This window comes from Macaca nemestrina, chromosome 7, assembly GCF_043159975.1.
Source record: "Macaca nemestrina isolate mMacNem1 chromosome 7, mMacNem.hap1, whole genome shotgun sequence".
NCBI lineage: Eukaryota > Metazoa > Chordata > Mammalia > Primates > Cercopithecidae > Macaca > Macaca nemestrina.
Window position 1 is genome coordinate 90143794 of NC_092131.1, and position 26188 is coordinate 90169981.

The 26188-nt window shown below is 48.4% G+C and overlaps 1 protein-coding gene across 8 annotated transcripts in view; it reads right to left on the reverse strand.

Moving 5' to 3' along the window:
- Positions 1-26188, reverse strand: part of LOC105499251 (leucine rich repeat kinase 1) — a 154786-nt gene that overhangs the window by 41003 nt on the left and 87595 nt on the right. For all 8 annotated transcript variants that reach the window (XM_011771766.3, XM_071100553.1, XM_071100555.1 and 5 more), the window contains 9 exons: positions 15176-15402; positions 13669-13796; positions 13409-13572; positions 12073-12210; positions 9794-9906; positions 8837-8913; positions 3060-3189; positions 2289-2401; positions 1649-1863 (listed from right to left, as the gene is read on the reverse strand). In XM_011771766.3, coding sequence (XP_011770068.2) covers positions 1649-1863; positions 2289-2401; positions 3060-3189; positions 8837-8913; positions 9794-9906; positions 12073-12210; positions 13409-13572; positions 13669-13796; positions 15176-15402 — 1305 coding nt within the window. The remainder of the gene's footprint in view (positions 1-1648; positions 1864-2288; positions 2402-3059; positions 3190-8836; positions 8914-9793; positions 9907-12072; positions 12211-13408; positions 13573-13668; positions 13797-15175; positions 15403-26188) is intronic.

The following is a 26188-nucleotide window of genomic DNA, read 5'->3' on the forward strand; positions in this document are numbered from 1 at the left end:
TCTGTGAGGCAGCGTCAGCCTCCAAGACACAGCGTGCTGACCTGGTTTTGTATAAAGATGAAAACAGCTGTTCTCAACAAGCTAAGGCCGGCCACGCAGAGAGCTGCGGGCTCAGCCTTCACAGGATCGTCCTTCCACTAAAGCGTGGGGGGCCTTTAATCATCACAGAAAGGAAGTGGGGGCTGAAGGTCAGGAAAAATAGAAGCATGAATTCACCTCTCAGGCCTCAGCTAGAGGAAGCTAAGACAAGAAATGAGATTGCGTAATTGTTAAGAAAAAGGCAAAGCAGGAGAGAATGCAGAGGATTCTGGTTCCTGGAGAGAACCTTCAGACTGAGTCAGCTAGATTTGCTCTTGGAATGTTCTAGGATTGGCCTGGCATTGACTGTCGTGTTTGACTGTTCTGGCCCCAACAGGCAGCGCTTCATCCTTTAGAGGATCAGCGTCTGAGTCCATGTTAGAATAGATGCACAGCTTAAATGCCTACTTTCTCAAACCAGGTTTGGAAAGGGGTTGTGTGAGGAAGACGCTGGCACTGAGCATGGGAGCTTTGGGGGAAAATCATGGAACATCTGGATCTCAAGCCTCCTCAGTTTTCCACAATGAAGCAGCCTCCTTGCTCCTTGGATCCTGAGAAACCACAGGGTGGCAGAAATCCAAATACAGTTGATGAGGATGGCCTTATCTATGTGTGTTCGTTCCCCGAGCTCAGAGAAAGGGCTAACTGCCCCTGCTCTATTCCAGGGATGGAGTTCCTACCAATAGTCTGTGGGCTCTTTTCTCTGTTTCATGAACAGGAAAATGTTCATTTCCATTTGCCTGGCACTGAATGGAAAGCAGGATGATTAAGAGGTTTATGGATGGATTCAATTTTTTTTTGGAACAGAGTCTTGCTCTGTCACCAGGCTGGAGTGCAGTGGCATGATCTTGGCTCACTGCAACCTCCACCTCCCGGGTTCAAGCAGTGATGGATTCATTTTAAGTAGGGCTTAGAAACAGGACTTTTCAGAATCTGGGGTGAAAGCAGGTGTCAGGGAGGGCAGGGCAGTAAGTCCCGGAGTGCTTTTAGCCTCCTCGGGGCGCGCGGGGGGCGGGGGCAGATGCTGGTGTGTTTCACTGCCTGCAACAGTGGTTAGCTCTCAGTCCTGGGGGTGCCTTACCCCAGACCACTTGAACTTGAGTCCTTGGGGTCAGAGAGCAGTGAGGTGAGGCCTGGGAATTGCTATCTTTAAAAGCCTCTCAAGGGAATCTAATGGACAGCCAGGGTTAAGAAACACTGTCCCAGAGCCTCAAGTAACTATAACAGAAACACACAGGGTGGGAGGATCGCTTAATCCTCCCACCCTGTTATCGTTACTTGAGGGGAGGTTGAGGATGCATCCAGCCTGAGTGACAGAGTGAAACCCTGTCTCAAAAAAAAAAAAAAAAAAAAAAAAGAAAAGAAAAAGAAAAAACCACAAGTCACATTAAGAAATGATTCGCTGCCCTTGGCAGAAGCTGGTATGGAACAGTACACAGTGGCTCCTGCAAAGGTCCTGAGCTTTGGACACTAGGCCAAGAAAATCCTGGGCTCTCTGGAGAGAAGGGAGAAGGAGTCCAAGGGGTGTCCCTCCCCCCCACAGGGAGTCTGCACGCCGACCATCCTTGACCTTGGCTCTTGAGCCAGCCGGCCTCTGGAGCTCCCACTTGGTGGTCCTGATGGTGGCCTCTCCGTGCACCACCTGGGGGGCCCTCCCCGTCTGTAAGATCTCCAGGAGGGTGGACTTGCCCTGGCGCGGGGGGCCCACGATGATCATCTTCATCAGCTTGCACTTCTCTGCTTTCCGCAGCTGAGCACGCAGGTAACACAGCATTGCTTTGGGGCCTGTGCAGAATCATTAGGGGAAAGGGTAGCTGTGTGGGAACGTGCTTACATCTCTTAGGACACAAATCCTGTTGTGAAGGAACTCTTTCTTTGTGTTTTAGTGGGGACAGTTAAGGAAGACTACTGGATCAGGTGGAGGGAAGGCGTGACACTAATGACCCCAAAAGTCAACTCTAAAAGGCAAGAACCTATGGACAAAGACCTTGCTGCCTAGGAGGTCACAGTTTTATCACCTGGTCCTTCTGAATATAGTGACCCTCAATAACGATTGCTTTAGGGGCAATTTTATAGCATCTTGCCAAACCTGGAACCTGGAGCTGGGCTCCATGGGTCACCAACTATTTCCACCCCCAGAACTTAACAAGTGGACTGGAGTTGCCTTTCCAAGCAGGTGATGGCAGGGGACAGGGCTGCGGAAGCCCTACCTTCTTTTCGGATTTCTGCAGGCACATTGCTGATGGTCAGGTCTTCAGTGTCCAGCTGCCAGAGGTTGCTCAGCTGCCCCAGCTCAGGAGGGAGCTCCCGGAGGCCAGGGTTGCTGAAGACAGATGTGCTCACCACGAGATAATACATACACACACATACACACACACGCACACGCACACACACACGTGGCCCCTGTCAGCCTCTGCAGCCTGCACCCCAGACCCCATACTTTGGGCCCTGATTTCAACACTAATTCCAAAGCCTTTCTCCTGGAGCGTCAGTGGTGGAAAGGGCAGCTCTGTCTTCTTCAAATCCCCATGGCTTAGAATTGAGTCCCCTCCCCCAGCTTTCCTGTCTCTGCTACTAATTACATCACCATAAAGATGATCACTACCTCTTCTTGAAAAGGCGATGTCACTTTAATATTAATATAACGTTTTACATTCTCATCAAGCTTTGCACACTGCCTAGAACCCCTGGCAGTAGCTGGCATGCAATGGGAGCTCGGTAATGAAAGGATGAATGATTGAGTGGTTCTCCTTATCACAGCCCGAGTGATGTAGCAAAAGTGTGTATCATTGCATCGCTACTCCATCTTCCTCTCTCCCCACCTCCTTGATCAAGCCCTGTTCTGAAAATCCTACTACTGCTTCTTGGAAAGTAGATGGCTTCTTTCTGCCTGGCTTTCTGTGTCCCAGTTGGTTTAGGGATGGGTGTTCTGCCTCTCTGGGCCAGCAGAGCCAGCACGGCCCCTCCAGATGTGTACTTACTTTCCCAAGTAGAGCTCTGATAAGCTCTTCAGTAGGCAAACCGAGGGAGGGACTGCATCGAGGTGGTTGTCGTTCAGGCAAAGGACTTCCAAAGACTCACTTAGGAAGGCCGGAAATTCCAGCACACACGCTGCAAAGACAGGGCAAAGCAGACTGCATTTAAAAATAATTTTGGACCATCACACCGTGGTGACCAGGTGGGTGTATAAATGGATGCAACCTCCAGAGGGCATTTTGGCAAACCTATCAAAACAAAATGCTTACCTCATCGACCTAGCAATTCTCATTCTACAGACAGCCTTACATGCATGTGTGGCAAAGATGTGAGAATGAGGACACTCAGTGGCAGAGGTAGAGGACAATCTATGACAACCTATGTGTCCAGCCACAGAGGGTTGGTTCAATGAGTAATAGAATAATTGCAGCTATTACAAAGCATGGGGCAGGTCTACATGTATGGGGGTATGAAGTGATACTCAAGAGCTACCCATCAATTGAAAAGGGAAGGTGCTCCAGGCATGGTGGCTCACACCTGTAATCCTAGCACTTTGGGAGGCCGAGGCAGGGGGATCACGAAGTCAGGAGTTCAAGACCAGGCTGGCCAAGATGGTGAAACTCTATCTCTACTAAAGTTACAAAAATTAGCTGGGCGTGGTGGTGGGCACCTGTAATCCCAGCAACTCGGGAGGCTGAGGCAGGAGAATTGCTTGAACCTGGGAGGAGGAGGTTGCAGCGAATCGAGATTGTGCTGCTGCACTCCAGCCTGGGAAACAGAGCAAGACTCCGTCTAAAAAAAAAATAGTTCAGAACCGGATATCTAGAAGGCTTATTACTGTACCAGAAAATATCTGCACACATGCATGCACACACATGCACACCATGTATATGTTATATACACACACACCACACCTGCACATGTGTATGCATATAGGTTACATACAGTTGTTAGACAGGAACACAATGGTTACCAGAGATGCACTGAATTCCATAGTTGTCTCTGGGGAAAGGAATTACTAGAGGACTGAATATTTACCCCATGCCCTTTGCTACTGTTCAAAAATGGTGTTTTAAAATATACATGCATTGCTTTTTCCATGAAAAAAAGCTAGTTAATGAAAATATACCAGAGTTGGCTATTTTTATGCTTCTTAAGATGACATTCTTTGAAAAACCAGCCAACTGTTTAGTGTTTAAGTGACTTTATTAATTAGGCTAACTATGAGATTACCATGAAAATCATGTCAAATGTGCTGTTTCCACGGGCACCAGAGCATTTGAGTTGAGAAAGAGCTTGGAAACGCACACTGATGGGAATCAGAGGTTTGGATTTCAGCAGAATCTCTGAAGTGCCTTTATCCTCTCTACTAAGGCCTGGAGAGTGGGGAGGACAGCATGCCTGGGAGCTCAGAGAATTCAAGATAAAACAACTGCCTCAAAGCCCTCTCATAGGGTTCCCTGCCAGACACGGAAAATGGAGAAGCCAGGATTCTTTTGTTGGGCTGAAACCAGGCTCGGTTGCCCTTGATCATAGCTACCCTGCCTCAGCTCTGGATTTCCTCCACACATGTAGCTGCAATAACAATGGTAATGGGTAACCTGGCCTCCAAGAACATTCGGAGAGAGCCGATAATGGAATACCAAAACCAACGCCTGGAAAATCTGCCCAGTTAGCTGCACTGTGAATGGAACTCACTGCAGGGGCCCCTGCGGAAATGAAGGTGCACCAGCCTTCTAAAGATGGCTTTGTATGAGTCCTTGTTAGGTAAGGAAATGTTCAAAAAGCTTCCTTTTTTTTTTCTTCAGTGAAAAAAGATGATCAATATTAGCCTGCCCTAATTCACATTTTCATGAAAGAACATCAATAACGAGAAAGGCTTACTTTCTCCCCAGAGAGCACATTCTAAACACCTGGCCTCTGTGCTTTCCAATTTTAAAGTTTCGCTACGGTGTTTATGAAGCCTCTTTAGGTAAGAGACGGGTGAAATAATGAGCTATGATTGCAGAGGCAACACCTGTAACAGACCTCCCGGCCCGGTGTCGAAAATGCTGGGCACTGGGCTGGGGAGAACACAGTTCGGGGTATTTATGAACTGTAATTATTTATTCATAAGTTATTTATGACTGCTGGTCTGATTTTTACCGTAAAAACGGCCATCCAAATTATTTTTGGATGAGGCCACTGCACAAATATGACTACTTGAATGTACATAAATCTACTTGGAATTTTACTGTCCTTCTGCAAACAAGCTGTCTTTTATAGATAATTCCTTACCCAAGGGTCCATGGCCCTGAGAGAATAACCCTACTGAGGAAAAGGGTTTGCAAACAGCCTCCTTCTTTTCACTCAGGTGTGGGCCTCAACTTTCTAGATGAAGTTTAAAGAATCAAGAGGCTTTTGTCATCTGCCAAAGCCAAGATTCACCTCTGCCAGAGAACCTCCCGGGGGCGCGGCCCCCTCACGTGGCTCCCCAGACATCCTCCTGCGGGCCGCCAGCTGTCATTTTCTGGAACATTGGTACTGCGCATGCTCCTATGGTGCTTTTCCATGCTTGCCCGTGACTTTCCCCTCTGGCGTCTCATTGAGTGCTGAGCCCACTTCCTTGCACACTCCTCCGTGGTCCCAGGAAGGATTCGGCATTTCTAAGTTGGAGACACGTTTCTAATCCACACAAGTGGATTGCGTGAACGAGGTCTACACTAGCTCCTGTTCTCATACCCATCATCCTGTCTGGCATGAAGAAGATGGTGTTCGTTTCCCCTTCCTTCCAAGTGAAATCCCTATGTCTGGACTCAATTTCTAAAGTCCTAAGGCCCTTCATTTATAAAAGGATCAGTTATGAAATTCATAATTGCATTTCCCTATTCATGTGGTTAAGGACATTTTCATTTGTTTCCTGGCCCTCTGGACTTCCTTTTCTGCAAATTGTTTATATCCCTTGGCCATTTTTTTGCCTATTGTGTTGTCTTTTTTTTTTTTTAAATCAATTTGTAAGCATTCTTTGTATATTAAGGACTTAAGCCAATTCGTGTTGCAACAATTTGTGTTGCAAATATTTCTTCTTAGTCTGTTTGCATTATGACTTTGTTTATGATGCTTCCCACTGCACACAATTTTTGAATGTTTATGAAGCCAACGATTTTAGTCTTTTAAAAAATTATTCATGGATTTTGCAACTAGATTTTAAAGATCTCCCTGATAGCCAAATTATACCTATATTCCTTAAATGTTATTGTTTTCTTTTTTTTATACTTAAACCTCCTGCCACATAGACATTTTTGTAATCTAGTGTCGTGTTTTGTCCCCCTTCCAGGCAGGAATACCAACACCATTTATTAAAGCAAGCAAGCATCCTTTTACACTAAATTGAAATTCTGTCTTTGTCATATATTATATAATAATAGTCCCCAATCTTTTTGGCACCAGGGACCGGTTTTGCGGAAGACAATTTTTCCATGGACTGCAGCACTGATGAAGGGGATGGTTTAGAGATGAAACTGTTCAACCTCAGATCATCAGGCGTTAGTTAGATTCTCATAAGGACGGCACAACCTAGATCCCTCACACGCGCAGTTCACAATAGAGTTCGCGCTCCTATGAGAATCTAACGCTGCCGCTGATCTGACAGGAAGTGGAGCTAATGCTGACTTGCCCACCACTCACCTCCTGCTGTGTGGCCTGGTTCCTAACAGGCCACGGACCAATACCGGTTCGCTGCCTGGGGGGCGCTGGGGACTCCTGATATATTTCTATATTTACTTAGCTCTATTTTTGAACTCTTTTATCTGTTCCACTGATATTCCTTTTTCAGTCACATATAAACACACATGCTCTTATGGGACAGATCTCTATGTGTATCATACTCAACACACAAGCACACCAGTTCATCCAAGAGTGTAGCAGTGGCAGACTCCCTAGTTCACCTCTTGCAAATGTGTCCTCGCCTCTGTGGCGTCGCTCATCCCTACCTCACACTATCCGTACTTGCCAACAGCCATCTATCAAACTGAAGAAGAAAGCTGTATTATGTTTAAAACGACTTGGACATGGGTTCTGGTTTTCTGGGCCAGCATCCTGAGGGATATTTCTGTGAACGGAGCTGGCTTTGGAAGTCGTAGCTTTGAGGTTAAGAAGCAGAGCTGGTTGTTTAATGAAAGGGACAGCTCCATACTTTCCCCTGCGTCTCACAGAAGATAATGGAACTAAAAGAGCTTGTTTCCCTAGATGTACTCTGTGCTGAACTGGCCTTATTGTGTGACCAGCACAAAAACTAGGAAAATTTCTGTCTCTGATGAGTTTTGGGGAAGACCACAAGCCCCTGTGCAACCTCGGCCTCACCTCAGCCTGTGAGGCCAAAGGTGGCCGTGATCCATGTGGGCTTTGCAAGATGCCATCGTGTATCAATAGAGACTTAACAGCACTGAGCTGCTGGTCCAGGGCTGAAGTCCCACAGTTCTGGGATGAAACCTGGCTTTGCTACTGAGAAGCAGCCACACAACCTGGGACAAATCAGTCAGTCCCTATGCCAAGGATTGAACTGTGTCCCCTGCCCGCCACCAAATTCATATGTCAAAGCTCTAATACCCAATGTGACACTATTTGGAGAGGGGCTATTTGAGCTGTAATTAGGTTTAGATGAGGTCATGAGGGTGGGGCCCATATGATAAGATTAACGTTCTTATAAGAAGAGGGGCCAGGAGCGGTGGCTCATGCCTGTAATCCCAGCACTTTGGGAGGCCAAGGCAGGCAGATCACTTGAGGTCAGGAGTTCAAGACCAGCCTGGCCAACATGGTGAAGCCCTGGATATCTGAGAGGAGGGCGCCAGCACTGTCAGGGGCTAGGAAGGGCCTTCTTCCTGGCATCCTATATTGTATTAAAATACAAAATTATTATTTGGAGATGGGATATTTGAGCTGTAATTAGGTTTAGATGAGGTCATGTGGGTGGGGCCCCTATGATGAGATTAACATTCTTATAAGAAGAGGGGCTGGGTGCGGTGGCTCATCTCCAAAAATACAAAAATTAGCCAGGTGTGGTGGCACATGCCTATAATCCCAGCTACTCAGGAGGCTGAAGCAGGAGAATAGCTTGAACCTGGGAGGCGGAGGTTGCAGGGAGCCGAGATCGCGCCACTGCACTCCAGCCTGGGTGACAGAGTGAGACTTAGTCTCAAAGAAAAAAAAAAAAAAGAAGGGGAAGAGAGACCAGAGTCCTCGCTCTCTCCCCCATCTCAGGACACAGAGAGAAGGGCGCCAGGAAGAAGGCCCTCACTAGCCCCTGACAGTGCCGACACCCTCCTGTCAGATATCCAGCTTCCAGAACTTTGAGAAAATAAGTGTCTGCTGTTGAAGCACTCGGTCGATGGTATTTTGGTATGGCAGCGGAGCTAAGACACCCTGGGAGCTTCAGTTTCCCCAGGTGCAAAATGGGGAACTGTGGCCCATACTTCACGTTGTGAGGATGAGAGACTCTCACATACATAACCTGTCTAGGGCACTGCTTGGCGTGTAGATCAGCTGCATACGTTAGCTGCTGGCATCACTGGCCTCCACGCAGGAGAGCAGGGCTTGAGGATACTGGAGTGTCACACATGGGACAGAAGGAATGGGCGTAGCTCATGTGCAGGGTTCTCATTTGAACATGGACATCTGTGGCATTGCAACAGGGCATTGAAGGGGAAGGCTCAAGATAAGGGCGATCCCCTCTTTGGTGGAGCAGGAACCAGGCTACCCGGGCTGTCTCATCTGGGAACACCAGCATCTCCCAACCAACACACACCTGCCTCAGTCCCGGAGCGCTGGCGACCTCTGGTGGTAAAAAAGGCAATACGCTTTGTTTTCAGTCCATCTTCATTTCTGTGCGGAGGAAAAAGAGAGAAAATTTGAGGACAGCATGGCAAAAACATTACTCTTTTGGTTGTGATGTTATAATGCCAAGCCACGGAGATAGAGGGAAATTCAGGTGCAACTCTTCAGGGCCTGGCAGGGGTGCACGTTGCAGTGGCGGCTGCCTTTTACACTGCCCCCCGCAGAAGTCCTCTTTGGCGTGCAAGTTCCACCATGATACTGCAGAGTGGCCTTCTGCAAATGAATGGGAGTGGCTGGTTTCCAGAGGCTGGCTGGGCTCATCCTGGCTTTCCACCTATTGGAAGGCTTTGGGGCTGGGTGCTTTTATTCAATTACGCATCCATTTTAGTTAGTGATCAGCAGAGACTTCTGAACAGAATTACAGTTCAGGCTGAAGTGAGAGACAAGATTCTCCAGGAGACTAAAAATTAGAAATGAAAGGACACCATTATGGGCTGCGTCCCCCCAAATTCTTATGTCAAAGCTCTAACCTCCAATTCCTCAGAATGTGACTGTATTTGGAGACAGGACTGTTAAAGAGGTAAATCAGTTAAAATGAGGTCATTAGGATGGACTCTAATCCAATCTGACTGGAGTCCTTATAAGAAGAGGAGATTAGGACACAGACACAAACAGAGGCCCGACCGCGCCAGGACACAGGGAGAAGACGGCATCTGCAAGCTAAGGAGAGGGGCCTCAGGAGACACCAGCTAGGCCTGCCCACGCCGCCACCTCGGACTTCAGCCCCCAGGGCTGTGAGCCAGTGATTTCTGTTGTTAAGCCCCCAGCTGGTGGCTCAGCAGCCCTTGCAGACTCGCTTGCCGCCATTCCGAGGACCTGCTCTACCGCGGCCCCATACATGCTTTGGGGAGGAGAGGCCCCTGCTTACTTGCCAAGTTGGTTTCTGGAGAGATCCAGGGTTTTGAGCTGCCTGCAGGTCCACTTCTCTTGAGGTGGAAGTGCTGCCAGCTGGTTCCCTTGTAACCTCAAGAATGTGAGGGCCTGAGAGAGAGAGGGAGGGAGAGAGAAGCTAAGATGGCATCAGATACAAGAAGGGAGGGGAGACTGAAGAGCCAGTCAGTTCCCGACCACGTGCAGTCAAACGATTCCAACCAATTTGCCTTCATGCAGATCCCAGTTGTGTGGGGCCCAGCAGCCTCTTCAAACTCATGAAATGATATCAAACAGAGCAACGGGGCCATCTATCTACAGGAGCTCTTCCCTCAAGGGCAGTGAGAGGCAATTATTCTAGAGTGAAAGGAGCCCAAGTAGCTGTCAGTGTTAAGGATTCTTAAGAGTGCTGATTATTGGTGGGTCTCTCCGGTGAAAGTGCCAGACTCTTATGGTTTGGAGGACACCGGGTCACGGCTGGTGGGGGTGGCATGGGGCGTACAGCACAGTGCTGGTGTCTGTCGCCTCCCGGTGGGTGGCCTCCTGGGCCGGCCCAGGTCTGAGGACAGGGGTGGCAGCACCACTAAAGGTAACTGCCCTAGCCTCGTGCCCTCTGCTAGCCAACACAGTCCCAAGCTGGGCCCCTCAGGATTATCGGCGTGTCTGGGGTGCCCCTTGTGGGTAGCCCTCCCTCAGCCCTACTGCAAACAGACCCTACAGGGAACCCAGTCACCAAGGGAGATGAGGGGCTACCTTGTACCTGAACATGTTTTATTCTTTTTTTGTTATTATTTCTTTTTATTTATCTACTTTTTTAGAGATAGGGTCTCGCTCTGCTGCTTACGCTGGAGTGCAGCGGTGTGATCATAGCTTGCTACAGCCTCAAACTCCTGGCCTCAAGCAATCCTCCCATTTTGGCCTCCCAAAGTGCTGGCAGTACAGGTCTGAGTCACCGTGCCCAGGTCTGAGCCATCATGCCTGGCGCATGTTTTACTTTACAGGAGTACCTTAGACATGCTATCTCCCTGCTTGAGGACATCACCATAGCCACCAACATCCCACCCACAACCAGGGTGACCTCAGGAGGGCCACAGGCTGTTTGCTGCCCCACCTTAAATTCTCTCCTCCTGGTGCTTCTGTCTCCTTCCTTGTTGAAGGGGCTCACGCCCACCATCAGAACCACTGCAACCAGCCCCCACCTGCTGAAATTCTATGGAGACCCTGCCATGTGCCAGGCCTCAGGGCCCTCCAAGTCTCCCACATACCCATCCACCCCTTCCCAGTGTGGAGAAAAAGACCTCGAGCAGACACATTCCCACAGGCCCACGGTGAAGCACTGGACAAGGCTCTGCCTCTCCTGATTTGCTGCTTCTGGGCTTTGGGGGAAGCCAAAAAACCAAGCCTGTTAGTTGTTGGTGTGAAATACGAGAAGACAGACTCAGAACAGGGGTCCAAGGGCTATGGACAAGGACTGAAGGCCAGGAATACCCTGAGAGGAGTATGATGTGGGACCCCCCCAAGGGCGCCCCCGCATGACTCTTTTCTTCTGAGAAGTGAAAATTCCCGTCCCTGGGTCCCTGACTTTGTCCTGTGCTTGTCAGGAGCCTAGGATATGACAGCCCCTCCTCTCTGAGGATACACATGCTGAAGGGGCCTTCGCTGCCTTGTGGTGGTCGCCGCACCAGGCCTTGGAGGAGTGCCCGTGGGGGCTCTGGCAGTGGCCTGGCAGGACCAGGGGCTGAAGCCTGTGCAGGGTGGCCTGGGCACTCTGCCTGGGAGTCCAGCACAGGGCCCTGGTGAGACTGTCCTGGTGCCTTTAGCAGGCACCGATGGGACCCCTTCTGGGGTTGGCCCTGAGCTCCAAGCAATGAGTGTGATCCACGGCCTGTCTGCCTAAGGACCAGCCAACCACCTAAAACCACCTAAAGTGAGAAAGCACCCCTATTCTGGGTAGGCACACAGGGCTCTGTGGAAAGGCCCTTCCTGGAGCTCTCAGTGTCCACTCAGCCTCATATATGGGCAGGCCATGGACTTAAAGAAAGTCCCAAGGGATACGAACTATAACCCCACTACCACCTAACATAGCTGCTTCTGCTGTCCATATTCCGCCCTCATCATTGTTCATGGCCATGTGTATTTTTGATAGCTGAACTTTTTCTTCACCTTTTCCCCTTACATTTGTCTCAGGAAGCTCAGGGAAAACACATACATTTCACTGCAACATGGAGCAATTTTTTCTCAAATCTGAAAATGAGAAAAAAGGGCTATTAGGCTTACATCGAGTTGGAAAAGTCCCAGGGGAACTTCTTTGAGTGAGTTTTCTGAGAAATCCACATCCTTCAGGTGATTTTTCCAAAAGACAGCCATTTTGTCTGGCAGACATTCCAGGGCATTTCTGGAAGCTTTGCAACATTTCTAAGAGATTGACGAGAGAAAAAAAAAAAAAGTATCTTAGTTAGCTCTTTAAATGCAGTGGTGCCTGTGAGACTGTTTCCAAATTTGATGTTAAAAATGGACCATTACAATAATGTCCTGTAATGAAGATGATTGAGTGTTGTTGGAAGCCTGCACACCCTCACCGTCCCTGTCCTTCCACCCCTGGTCCAAGGAAGGGACAGGAATGGGGTTTCCTGGGGGAGCTCATGGTCTTTTTCCTTCATTCCAGAACATCCGGCCCATTGTCCTTGGAAATAATGGAACAATTCAGGACCACACGGGAGTGAGAAGCTGGTTTCTCCTACACAAATGGCCAAACTAGGAATGTTAATGTCAGTGATGACATTTACTGTTGGTTTAAAACCAACAGCCATAACATACACACACACACACACACACACACACACACACACACACACACACACACACTCTTTATGCTGTTCCATCTGTTTTAACAAGCAAAATTCCCCAGAGGCAAAAATACCATTTAATCAGAAGTGCTGTGATTGGTGATTTCTTACTCTTTTTTTTTTTTTTTTTTTTTTGAGATGGAGTCTCGCTCTGTTGCCAGACTGGAGTGCAGTGGTGCAATCTTGGCTCACTGCAACCTCTGCCTCCCCAGTTCAAGCAATTCCCTTCCCTCAGGCTCCTGAGTAGCTAGGACTACAGGTACACGCCACCACGCCCAGATAATTTTTTTTTTTTTTTTGTATTTTTGTAGAGATGGAGTTTCACTGTGTTGGCCAGGATGGTCTTGATCTCCTGACCTCGTGATCCACCTGCCTCCCAAAGTGCTGGGATTACAGGCGTGAGTCATCGTGCCCAGTCTGATTTCTTACTCTCATGTGATAGTTGTCCCCAAAGAACTGAACCCTCCTTTTTCAGGCATGACTAGTCCAGTGCCAGGGTGCAGGCTGTCTCTGGGTAAAGTTCTGCGGGTGTTGTTGGGTGGCTCTGGAACCCAGAGCCAGGCAGTCTGGCTTTCAGGTGAGTCACTTGCCTAGGACACTTAGCCTCACTGTATGCTGAGTGACAATGCTACAATGTGGGAACCAGGTCCTGCTACCTGGCTTGGCTGCCGAGGGGATGAACTGACGTAATGCACCTGAGGGCTCTCTGAGGCTAGCTGAGATGCAGAGTTGACTATGGCTTTCATGACTTTTGGTGTGATACTCACCAAAGGGCAGGCCCAGGGATCTGGAAACACCTTCAGGTTGTTTCTGGAGACATTCAGAGAATTGAGGGACTTGAAAGAGTGAAGGAACAGGGCAGGGAGTTCTGTCAATTTATTGTCAGATATATCAAGTTCCTGTAGCTTCCGTAAACCGATCCAGTTAGTGGCTTAAAAGAAAAAGACACAAAGTATGAATTGGTAAAAATATCCGTAACCAAGAAGAAAATGACTAATTCACTCAGGTCATTGATGAGAAAACATACCATTTTCTTCTTCGAACAATTTTTCTAAACAATTTTTTGAAGCTGTCAGTTTTTGAAGTTTTGAGAGGTGCAAGAATCCAGGAGGGAGGTGGGACAACTTGTTGCTGGAAATGTCAATTTCAAGTAGTCTGGGACGGAGAAGAAGGAAGGCAGGCATCAGAAGAAAGAGGGAAAACACCAAATTTACCTATTTTTCTATAAACCAAGAGATGTATTTTTTTTTCTTTTTCTCTCTGTGCAAGGTTAAAGAGTGTGCATTGAAAATGTAGTGCATATGATTTTTAATTCATTTGAAGAAATCTTACTGTGTCCTGTGTAGGTAAAGACAAATCTCTCATTGGTGGGCCCTGGCCCCACTAACCAACAGGGATTCTAATCCTTCGCATGCATGTAATAGCAAAATGAGTGGGTTCCCTGAAAGCTGCTGAGACCACAGAGCCGGGCTTTTAACCTTCTGGACCTGTCCATCTGGCCCAGGTGAAGGGCCCCACTTGGACGGCACTTGCTCTTTAAGTTCTGGTGTGTAGGCTTCCTTCCCGTTCTCACTTGGGAGTCCCATGGGTTACTTCCTACCCCAAGCTCTTTCCAACATTCTTGACTCTTACTTCACTTAGAGCCTTCGTTTTAAAAATCAATTCAACCCCTTTATGGAATGAGGACTTGCAGTTATGTGTCCTGAGGAAAGTAGGCTGGGTGCGGTGGCTCATGCCTGTAATCTCAGCACTTTGGGAGGCCGAGGCAGGCGGATCACGAGGTCAGGAGGTCGAGACCATCCTGGCCAACATGGTGAAACCCCGTCTCTGCTAAAAATACAAAAACTAGCTGGGTGTGGTGGCGTGTGCCTGTAATCCCAGCTATTCGGGAGGCTGAGACAGGAGAATCCTTTGAACCAGGGAGTTGGATGTTGCAGTGAGCCAAGATCGCGCCACTGCACTCCAGCCAGGCAAGAGAGTGAAACTCCATCTCAAAAAATAAAAAAATTAATAAAATAAATAAAAATATCAACTAAGGTCCTTCCTCTTTCCGTGCAAGCTCAAGGGTAAGGCTCAGGTCTCCCCTCAAGGCCTCCAGAAGAAGCAAACCTGGACTGCCCACACTGTCCACCTGCTGCCGGAGTCCTGCAGAGTTAACCTGTTCTCTGAGGCCCTTCCCACTTTCCCTGGAAGGTAGAGTAAAAGCTGGTGCCTCAGAGCCCCATTGCATCCACCAGCATGGGAAGGTTTGGCTGCCCTCATCTGATTCCTGGGCAGGACCGAGACGAGCATCTCAGGGAAACATTTGCACGTCCGCAGGTGAGCTGTGTAAACTTGGGCCAGACAAATGATCTCTCTAAACCTCTGTTTTAACCTGAAAAGGAGGCTTGCCGAAGGGCAGGCAAAACTCCTTCTCCTATTTTAGCCAGAATATTTTTCCCCCCAAACCGCAAAATACAACCCGGGAGTATGTGCAGGAGCACAACGGTGACAGTGGGGTCACACACGGCTCCGTTCACACCCCGGGGAGCCACCTGGAACAGATGATTTCATCCGATGACTGCACGCCAGGCAGCTCCCCCAGGTGGTTGTCCGATAGGTTCAGCTTCCGGAGGTTGATGAGGCCCCAGGGGATAACCGAGGGGAGGGTCGCCAGGCAGTTGGCAGAAAGGTCGAGCTCCGTGATCTGGCAGGAGATGTCTATGAGCCAGTCTAGGTCTACCCAGGGCAATCTGAGATGGGACCATTTCACACGGAGCGCCTGGTGGTGGAGAGAAGGGAAAAGAACATGTGGAGGGTGAGTTCAGGGCCCACATGGGCTTGGAATAAAGTAAGCGTTAATGCAAGTGCACGTCTGTGTGCCTGCTCCAGCCGGGGTCCCAAGAGGCCTGCACATGTCCTTCTCGGCCTCCAGTACCTGCCATGGTATTGGGCGCAGAAGAGCTACTTGTTCCCATCTGCACCTGCATCTTACAGGCAATCTGTGCACAGCTCCTGCAAGTCACCCTCCAACCTCCAGAGGGAGCTGGTGGGCGTGGGCTCAGTGCCACCCCTTAAGAGGCGGCTCATGGGGAGGGAGGAAGCGCAGCAGAAATTGCTCACGTATAGAGGAGACCACTGAAGCTTACAGGCGCCTCCCCGAGACTGGAGAATAAAGCTGAACACCCAAACTCAAGTCTCTGACCTCCCTTCAAGGTGAAACTAGGCCGCATGAAACTTAGAAACTAGGCCTCATAAAAAAAGAACTTAAAAAAATTAACACCAGGTGGCTCTGGATAGGGTCCCACCCTGCCTCGATAGGGTCCCACCCTGATAGGGTCCCACCCTGCCAATTCCGGGAAACAACCTCATGGGGTCCCACCCTGCCAATTCCGGGGGTCCCACCCTGCCTCGGAGTTCCCGGAATCAACAACTCCAGGAAAAAAACCTCATAAGGTCCTGCTCTAACCAATTAGAACAAGACACCTTGCTCAGGCCATAGACAGACCCAATTACCACGCGCCTAAAGCTTTGTTTGAATTTCGCGCCCTAAGCTGTGTTTGAACTTGTGTTTGCCTATATAAACAGCCTGTAACAAGCAGTCGGGGTCCCAGGGCCAACTTAGAGCTTGGGACCCTAGCGCGCTAGTAATAAATAACTCTCTGCTGTGAATCTCATGTCGGTGATCCTTCGCGGCGACCCCTGCCCAGGAGGGAATCGACAGTTCGGTTCCAACATTTGGTGCGTTGGCCGGGAAGTGGGGTCGTCCGAGGACCCCCGACCCATCCGGCGGAGACCCATCTGGCCCGGGCCACGGACTGCTGACTGAACGGACCTACCAGGTACTTTCGTTTTGTTCTGTCTGTCTTGCCGGCTAACTCTGAACTCTGGGGAGTACTCCTTCTGAATTAAGTGGGGAAGGGGGACAGACGTGTCCGGCACCTTCCCACTTACCCCCCGGGGGACACCCTGGCGGTAGTCTGGGAGAAGGCTGACGACTCAGTCAGCCTCTTAAATCTGTAGGCAGGTCGCCCCTGCCGTCTGAGTATTTTATGATCTTGTGGCGCCACTCTCTGGCCGCGCGGCTTCTCCTTACTTGTCTGGTCTTTGTTTTTGTTACTTTCGTTTTGTCCTTGTTATACGTGGACGAAATAAGACAGACGTTGACGACTCCTTTGTCTCTGACCCTGACTCACTTCCCTGACGTTCGGGCTCGAGCCCACAACCTCTCCATAGAAGTCCGTAAGGGACGATGGCGAAAATTCTGCTCGTCCGAGTGGCCTACCCTCCATGTTGGGTGGCCCTGGGACGGAACATTTGACCTCCCAATTATCTTACAGGTTAAAGCAACAGTGATGGATCCTGGGCCACATGGACACCCAGACCAGGTGGCCTACATAATTACTTGGGAGGATCTGGTCCAAAACCCTCCCTCTTGGGTGAAACCCTTCCTCCATTCCCCTTCCCCACCCCAGTCTACCCTTCTTGCCTTAGAAGCCCCCCCCAAAAAAAAAAATCAGAAACCAGACCCGCATAAGCCAGTCCTCCCAGATGAACCCCAGAGGGATCTCCTCCTTCTTGACCCCCTGCCTCCTCCACCTCAAAACCCCCTTCTGAGACCTCCACCTTACGCTTCACCCTTGCCCCCTGTCTTGTCCCCAGCTCTTTCCTCTACCGCCTCGGCCCCTACCCTTTCTCCAACTTCTCCCTCGGCCCCTCCCTCCACCCCGTCTCCTTCTCCAGCCCCGCCCAAACTCACCCCTCGGACGCCGCCACCGACACCTCCTCGTCTCCGCTTGCGGTGGACTGAGGACCCAGATGGCCCTTCCACTTGGCAATCCTTCCTTTTTCCCCTCCGTACCGTCAATCGCACGGTCCAGTACTGGCCCTTCTCTGCCTCTGACCTCTACAACTAGAAAACCCATAACCCTTCCTTTTCCCAAGACCCCCAGGCCCTAACCTCATTAATAAAATCCATTCTCCTCACTCACCAGCCCACTTGGGATGATTGCCGGCAACTCTTGCAGGTCCTCCTAACCACTGAAGAAAGGCAGCAAGTCCTCCTGGAGGCCTGGAAAAATGTGCCAGGACCAGGAGGCCTCCCAACCCAACTTCCCAATAAAATAGACGAGGGATTTCCCCTCACCCGCCCAGACTGGGACTATGAAATGGCACCAGGTAGGGAGAGTCTCCAAATCTATCGCCAGGCTCTGTTGGCGGGTCTCAAAGGGGCAGGAAAGCGCCCCACAAATTTGGCCAAGGTAAGGACCATAACTCAGGAAAGGGATGAAAGCCCGGCAGCCTTCATGGAAAGGCTTCTGGAAGGGTTCCAAATGTATACCCCATTAGACCCAGAGGCCCTAGAACATAAGGCTACCGTAGTTATGGCATTCATAGACCAAGCTGCATTAGATATCAAAGGAAAACTCCAAAGACTAGATGGAATCCAAACCTATGGATTACAGGAATTGGTTAAGGAGGCAAAAAAAGTGTATAATAAGAGAGAAACCCCTGAGGAAAGGGAAGCCAGGTTAGCGAAGGAACAGATGGAGCGAGAGGATCGTAAGGACCGAGTGAGGGATAAGCATTTAACAAAAATCCTGGCGGCAGTTGTGAGAGAAAAAGGACCAGGGAGAGAGGGAGAGAAGCGGAGGCGGCCGGCTGGCCCCCGTGTCTTCGCATCATGGCAGCCACCGCTATGCTGGTCAAGGACTCTGCTAAGTTAACCCTTGGGCAGCCACTAACTATTATTACCCCACATGCTCTAGAGGCCATAGTGGGGCAGCCCCCGGACCGGTGGATAACCAACGCACACCTAACCCACTACCAGGCCCTCCTACTGGACACGGACCGCGTCCATTTTGGCCCTCCGGTCACCCTAAACCCTGCTACGCTGCTGCCGGTACCAGAAGACCAACCAAGCCCACACGATTGTCGGCAAGTACTGGCTGAGACCCATGGAACACGGGAAGACCTTAAAGACGAAGAACTCCCAGACGCGGATCACACCTGGTGCACAGACGGCAGCAGTTACCTTGACTCAGGTACCCGGAGGGCGGGAGTGGTGGTAGTAGATGGCCACAACACCATTTAAGCACAATCACTACCTCCTGGCACGTCTGCACAGAAGGCTGAGTTAATAGAACTAACCAAGGCCCTAGAGCTGTCCAAGGGAAAGAAAGCTAACATTTATACTGATAGCTGGTATGCCTTTGCAACGGCTCATACTCATGGAAGTATCTATGAAAGAAGAGGTCTCCTAACCTCAGAAGGAAAGGAAATCAAGAACAAAGTTGAAATAATTGCCTTATTAAAAGCCCTTTTTCTTCCTCAAGAAGTGGCTATAATTCACTGCCCCGGGCATCAAAAAGGACAAGATCCAGTCGCAGTAAGAAACAGACAGGCCGACCAAGTGGCCAGGCAAGCCGCCATGGCAGAAGTACTAACCCTAGCCACAGAACCTGACGAAACCAGCCACATAACTATTAAACATACTTAAACCCCGGGAGACCAGGAAGAAGCAAAAGCCATAGGGGCTATAGAGAACAAAGACACTAAAAACTGAGAAAAAGGAGGAAAAATAGTCCTTCTCCAAAAGGAGGCCCTGGCAATGATCCAGCAGATGCATGCCTGGACACACTTGAGTAGTCGAAAAGCTAAAATTACTGATTGAAAAAACTGACTTTCTAATCCCAAAGGCAAGTACCCTCGTAGAACAAGTGACATCTGCCTGTAAGGTCTGTCAGCAGGTAAACGCTGGGGCTACCCGAGTGCCAGAAAGGAAACGAACTCGTGGTAATCGCCCAGGAGTCTATTGGGAAATAGACTTCACTGAAGTAAAACCTCACTATGCTGGATATAAGTACTTACTAGTGTTTATAGATATCTTTTCAGGATGGGTAGAAGCCTACCCCACCCGGCAAGAAACAGCACACATAGTAGCCAAGAAAATTCTGGAAGAAATCTTTCCTAGATTCAGACTTCCCAAGGTAATTAGGTCAGATAACGGGCCGGCCTCCGTTTCTCAGGTAAGTCAGGGGCTCGCCAGGATATTGGGGATTAATTGGAAATTACATTGTGCCTATAGACCCCAGAGCTCAGGACAGGTAGAAAGAATGAATAGAACAATAAAAGAGACCCTTACTAAATTGACCTTAGAGACTGGTTTAAAAGATTGGAGACGCCTCCTATCCTTAGCTCTGTTAAGGGCCCGAAATACACCTAACCGTTTTAGGCTCACTCCATATGAAATCTTCTACGGAGGACCTCCCCCTTTGTCAACCTTGCTTAACTCCTTCTCCCCCTCCGATCCTAAAACTGACCTACAGGCTCGGCTAAAAGGACTCCAAGCAGTACAGGCCCAAATCTGGGCCCCCTTGGCAGAACTGTACCAACCAGGACATCCACAGACCAGTCACTCCTTCCAGGTGGGAGACTCTGTCTACGTTAGACGGCACCGCACTCAAGGACTAGAGCCTCGGTGGAAAGGACCCTGCATTGTTCTCCTGACCACGCCCACAGCCATAAAGGTTGACGGAATCTCCACTTAAATCCACGCATCCCACGCCAAGGCTGCTCCAGAGACGTCCGGACCAACACCACTTAAGACATGGAAACTCCGACGCTCCGCGGACCCGCTCAAGATAAGACTCTCTCGTATCTAACTCCTTGCTTATTGTTTGCCCTTCTTCCCTGCGCCTTCTCTAGTGTAGTTTTTGACGCTAACCCCCACCGGCCATTTAGCCTGACCTGACAGATAATTAATTTTAATAATCAAGAGGTCTTAAATAAGACCTCCGAGAATGCTCCTATAAAGACTTGGTTTCCAGACCTCTATTTCAACCTAAAAAAAAAAAAATAGCAGGAAAGATAAAAAACACAGGCCCCCGGTTTACTGGTCCCACAGGAGTCCTATTAAGGACTCCTCAGGATGGACAAGAATGGAAAGGACAGGCTAGAAAGGTGTCCATCAGCCGGAATAGGTTTTATGCCTGTCCCGGATTCAGGACAGGACAAATAAGAAAAACTTGTGAAAATCTGACTCACTTGTATTGCAAAAGCTGGTCCTGTGTGACTACTAATAATGGAAAGTAAAAATAGGCCACAAAACCTTGGTATATAACCATGTCCTTTGTCCAGCCCTGTACCACAACACGATATTCGGAAAATTGCAACCTGGTTGGCATCAAGTTTGAAGATGCGGCAAAATCTGATAACAGATAAATAACAACAAGGTTAATATAAGGTCTCTATTTATACCAGCACAACCTGCCTAAAATTCCCCTCCAAATCAGACTATTAGTCAATCCAGACACTGCCCCTGTTGCAGTAAGGCCAAACCAGGTTTTATTAGAAGCTAGGAAGCCCCCGGTTTCCATATCGGAGAAGCCCCAACTAAAAGCTCCTCAAAGCACCTCCCCGCCCTTAATCTCCCTCACCCTCGCCGACATGTTAGGAATTAAGGTAGCGGCTAGAGTTGAGACCGGGACAGCAGCCCTAGTGCATGGTAACCATCATCTGCAACAACTTAGAGTAGCCATAGATGAAGACCTTAGAGCCATAGAACAATCTATCACAAAACTTGAAGAGTCCTTGACTTCTCTGTCTGAAGTTGTATTACAAAACCGACAAGGACTAGAAATTGTCTTTCTGAAAGAGGGCGGGCTCTGTGCAGCCCTGAAAGAGCAATGTTGTTTTTATGCAGATCATTCAGGAATAGTTAAAGATTCTATGGCAAAACTAAGAAAAAGATTAGACAAGAGAAAAAAAGAGAGAAAATCTCAACAAAGTTAGTTTAAAAATTGGTACAACCAATCCCCTTGGCTTAGCACCCTAATCTCCACCATCTTAGGACCCCTCATCCTGCTCACGCTCATCCTGACTTTCGGGCCATGCATACTCAACCGCTTACTCACCCTTATTAAAAATAGATTAAACATAGTACATGCTATGGTTCTGACCCAACAATACCAGACCCTCAGGACTGAAGAAGAGGCTCAAGATTGAGCCTCTGACACAAAAAGAGGAGGGAATGAAACTAGGCCGCATAAAACTTAGAAACTAGGCCTCATAAAAAAAGAACTTAAAAAAATTAACACCAGGTGGCTCTGGATAGGGTCCCACCCTGCCTCGATAGGGTCCCACCCTGATAGGGTCCCACCCTGCCAATTCCGGGAAACAACCTCATGGGGTCCCACCCTGCCAATTCCGGGGGTCCCACCCTGCCTCGGAGTTCCCGGAATCAACAACTCCAGGAAAAAAACCTCATAAGGTCCTGCTCTAACCAATTAGAACAAGACACCTTGCTCAGGCCATAGACAGACCCAATTACCACGCGCCTAAAGCTTTGTTTGAATTTCGCGCCCTAAGCTGTGTTTGAACTTGTGTTTGCCTATATAAACAGACTGTAACAAGCAGTCGGGGTCCCAGGGCCAACTTAGAGCTTGGGACCCTAGCGCGCTAGTAATAAATAACTCTCTGCTGTGAATCTCATGTCGGTGATCCTTTGCGGCGACCCCTGCCCAGGAGGGAATCGACAGTTCGGTTCCAACAAAGGCTCCCTTTCCTGTGATTAGAGGAGCAGCTGCTGCCTGCAGCTGCCTGCACCGCGCCAGGGTGCTTGGTGGACGGGCTGCTTCCAGAGTGAGCCTGATATACAAACAGACGATGGCCACACAATATATAAAAAACAGAACTCTGACCCACAACCTACAGTGATATGCCTGGGAAACCAACCTCTTTATTGATAGTAAATAGCCCAGGAAGCCAGTCTCCTGTAAGACAGAGGTGCAAGAAGCCAGCTGCTGCTGCTGCTTCTTCCTTTTTTTTTTTTTTTTTTTGAGATGGAGTCTTGTTCTGTTGCCCTGACTGGAGTGCAGTGGTGAGATCTCGGCTCACTGCAACCTCTGCTTCCCAGGTTCAAGCAATTCTCCTGCCTCAGCCTCCTCAGTAGCTGGGACTACCGGCGTGCACCACCACTCACGGCTAATTTTTGTATTTTTAGTAGAGACTGTTTCACCATGTTGGTCAAACTCAGGCTGGTCTCGAACTCCTGACCTCAGGCAATCCACCCACCTTGGCCTCCCAAAGTGCTGCAATTACAGGCATGAGCCACTTCTTATTCTAGTAACAACTCAGGAAGCTAAATCATCATTTCCATAAAAGTCAGTCTAAAATGGCCAGGACTTGGTTAATAACTGACAGATTCTCTAATTTTTGTCCTCACTTTCCATTTAGGACCAACCCGAGAGAGCCAACTTTGCTCCCCTACTAATCCCATAGGATGCCCAGCCTGCAGCGAGCCCCCCAGCTTCCCCACGCCAACAGCCTCCAGGCAGGACGCACCCGAGGCCTTCCCTTTGTCCCACTAGAAAGCTCCCACTCCTCTGCCAGCCTGTGGGTCTCTGCCACATGCAAGTGATGGTGGCTGACGCCCTTGCTGTTGAAGTCCTGCTAGATAAATTGCCTTTGCTCCTCTCATTTCTCATTGGTCTTCCTTTATTTCCACAAGAGGGAGTCAGAAGGGCCAGCGGTTTGCTGGCATGAGATGGTCAAAGGGACCTGGTGAAATATATCGGAGCGGGACTTTTCTCTTTCTTCTTGATTATCGAAGAATATTGGGCTCAGTCAGGTTTCTGGGGAGAGGAAATCTGCTTTTGGGTCTGTTTCTTCGAAGCAACTGGAAATCCGTATTGGAAAATTAGAGGAGCAGAAATATAAACAAAAATTACTGCTTCGCAAATAGGAAAATGTAACAAGCAGAGGCTGCGGGAAAGGTCCCAACAATGTGGGATAAATTCCTCTCAAAAATTGGCGGCAGTTGACAGGCATCCTTATTTGGCCACTAGATGGCGATGAGCGCCTGTCTTTAGATCCCCCTTCGCCACCTCCAGGAATTTGGAAAGAGTGGGTCTACGCCCTCTCAAAGCTCCCGTCTTTGAACCAGGAGAATGAGGGACTCTGTCGCGCTTGCGCTCTCTCTCTCTCTCTCTCTCTCTCTCTCTCTCTCCTCTCTCTCTCTTTTTCTCTCTCTCTTTCTTTCTCTCTCTCTCTCTTTCTCTCTCTCTGTTGCTCTCTCTCTCTCTGTCGCGCGCTCTCTCTCTCTCTCTGTCACACTCTCTCTCTCTCTCTGTTCACATAGACGAAAACGGACGGGCAGCACTGGATCTAAGGTCAGGAGAGTAGATTCTGAGTTGATTTTTTTAGACAAGTCACTCACTTGCCCTGGGCCTGTTTCATTGTTACTGTTTTACTCCCTACATTTTTTTATTTTGAAAAAATTTTAAACTTCAGAAAAGTTGCACTAGGTCACAGTGCACTCTCCACCTCGACTCACTGATTGTTAAAACGCTGTCACATTGGCTTTTGCTTCTCTCTCTCCACACAAATACACACGCTTTTTATATTTTGATGAATCATTTGCCAGTAAATGATTATCGTGCTGCTTCACCCGTAAATACTTCAGCATGTATCCCTGAATAATAATAATATTTTTATACATGACAGCCATATAATTATCATTTTCAATAAGTGTAACATCAATACGATATTAAGTTCACAGCCCATGTTCAAATATTCTCAACTATCCCAGAAATGTGGTTTATAACTATTTTGTGTCCTGATCCGGGATCCCATCACAATTGCATGACATTGCAATCCCACACTGCGTTACATTGTCATGTTACTTTACTTTTCTTTTATCTAAAAGAGTCTCCACACCTTTTAATGCCTTTTTTTAAAAGAATTTTCCAAATATAGAAACTTAAATTTTAATGTGCATTAAAATAATAAATCAAAACAAAACAAAACTAAAACAATTTGACTAGAAGGAATCATCCATCTGACTGGCATTAAGTCCTGGAACTTTTAGCCTCTTCATCAGGGGGCAGATGCTGGTGTGTTTCACTGCCTGTCTTATAGAATATCGCATAATCTGAATTTACTCAATTTTTTCCCAAAGTTTAGATTAAAGTTAGCTATTTTGGGCAACAACCTTAGAGTCCAGTTGAGTGGTTCCCACCGAATCCTACCCGGAGCACCTGATGTCAGGTATTCCTGCTACAGGTGGTGCCCTGTTTGGTCTCTTGGTTAAGGTGGTGTCTGTCAGTCCCTCCTTTGTAAAGGTTAACATTACACCCTTTGTGATTAGTAAACAATCTGTGGGGTGATATTCTGAGATTATGTGACTATTCTGTGTTTCTACATCCTTTTGCTCAGTGGGTTTAGCATCCCTTGCTGATCCTGGCCTGAATCAATTAGTACAATGGTGGTTGCAAAGAGGAAGTTTTGCTAAAGCTACCTTTCCTTCTACATGTATTACCTGGCATTCTTCTGTACAGAAAAGCATTGCCTCCTCACCTCTTTAAGTATCACTATGGACACATGGATTCTTTTTTTCCCAAGTATCATTATTTTTTGATGCCCAAGTCATCCCCAATTTGTCTGGGGAACTCCATTTTGGGTGAGAGAATGCCCCTTGTGTTCCTGTGACATATAGTTATCAGTTTTGGGGTACCTCCTTGCTTCCTGGCAAAATAAGATCTTCCAGTCTCCTCTTGTACTTTCTAAGCCCAGACCTTGATTCCCTTTAGCAAAAATTGGTATTTAGAAACCAAGATCTGGGTGTGAGATGTGTTCATCACTGCTGGACTGTCACTGCTTCTCAGCCCATTGATGGGACACAGCTCTGTATTTAACATGAGTGCATTCCGACGCCTCCAATTCAACACAGGAAAGTGGGTTTTTTTCCTAATCTTTCCATAATCCACAATTCACGATTGTATCACTCTTCATTCCATTATCATTGGTTTTAATCTATTAAATAAGTGGCTTGGATTAGATGATGCCTAGGTCAATTCTGGTCCCAATATATTTTCTGGTGGTCATCTTGCAAAGTACAGTGGCCTTCCATGAGGAGTCTTTGGATAAGCATGACTGTCAACCAAGCAACAGGCTGACAGGAAGGTCACCATGTGGACTTTGCAATGCCAAGTCAAAAAAGGTTCCACAGGGCCTGTATGTTTCTCCTTCCTGGATTCACAGAGACATACCCAGGTCTCAGGGGCAAGGGCCAGACAGCTGAACATGGAATAAAGGTATTAAGATTGCAATCCAACCCTCTCCACTCACTCTGCATGGCCATTATGGTCATTCAATATTGAATGGTTTGTACCCAAAATGAAATGGCAGCCAAAGGCAAGATGCAGAGGAGGCTGGTTATGGTTTTGGTTTTGACAACACATCTTAAGTGTCTATTGAAAATCTTTAAATTAAAATCTGAGGACCATCATAAAATAAACAAAACAACAGGAAATAATCAAAGTATTACTATAACATGACCCAATTACAGTACAAATCCCTTGGGGAAGGGCTTAGGTGTGGCTGTCCTTACAATGGCAGCCTCCCTCTCAACACCTCTTCCACATCCCCTGAGCTGGGGCTGGAGCCCTGAACTGCAGAAGGAGCAGCGGCTCGGCCTCAGGCTGCTTAACTAACTCCATGTGAACTCTGAGCAAGTCGCAGTGGAGGTGAGCACTTCCTTAGGCTCTGTCCAGCTTGAGATCCCATGT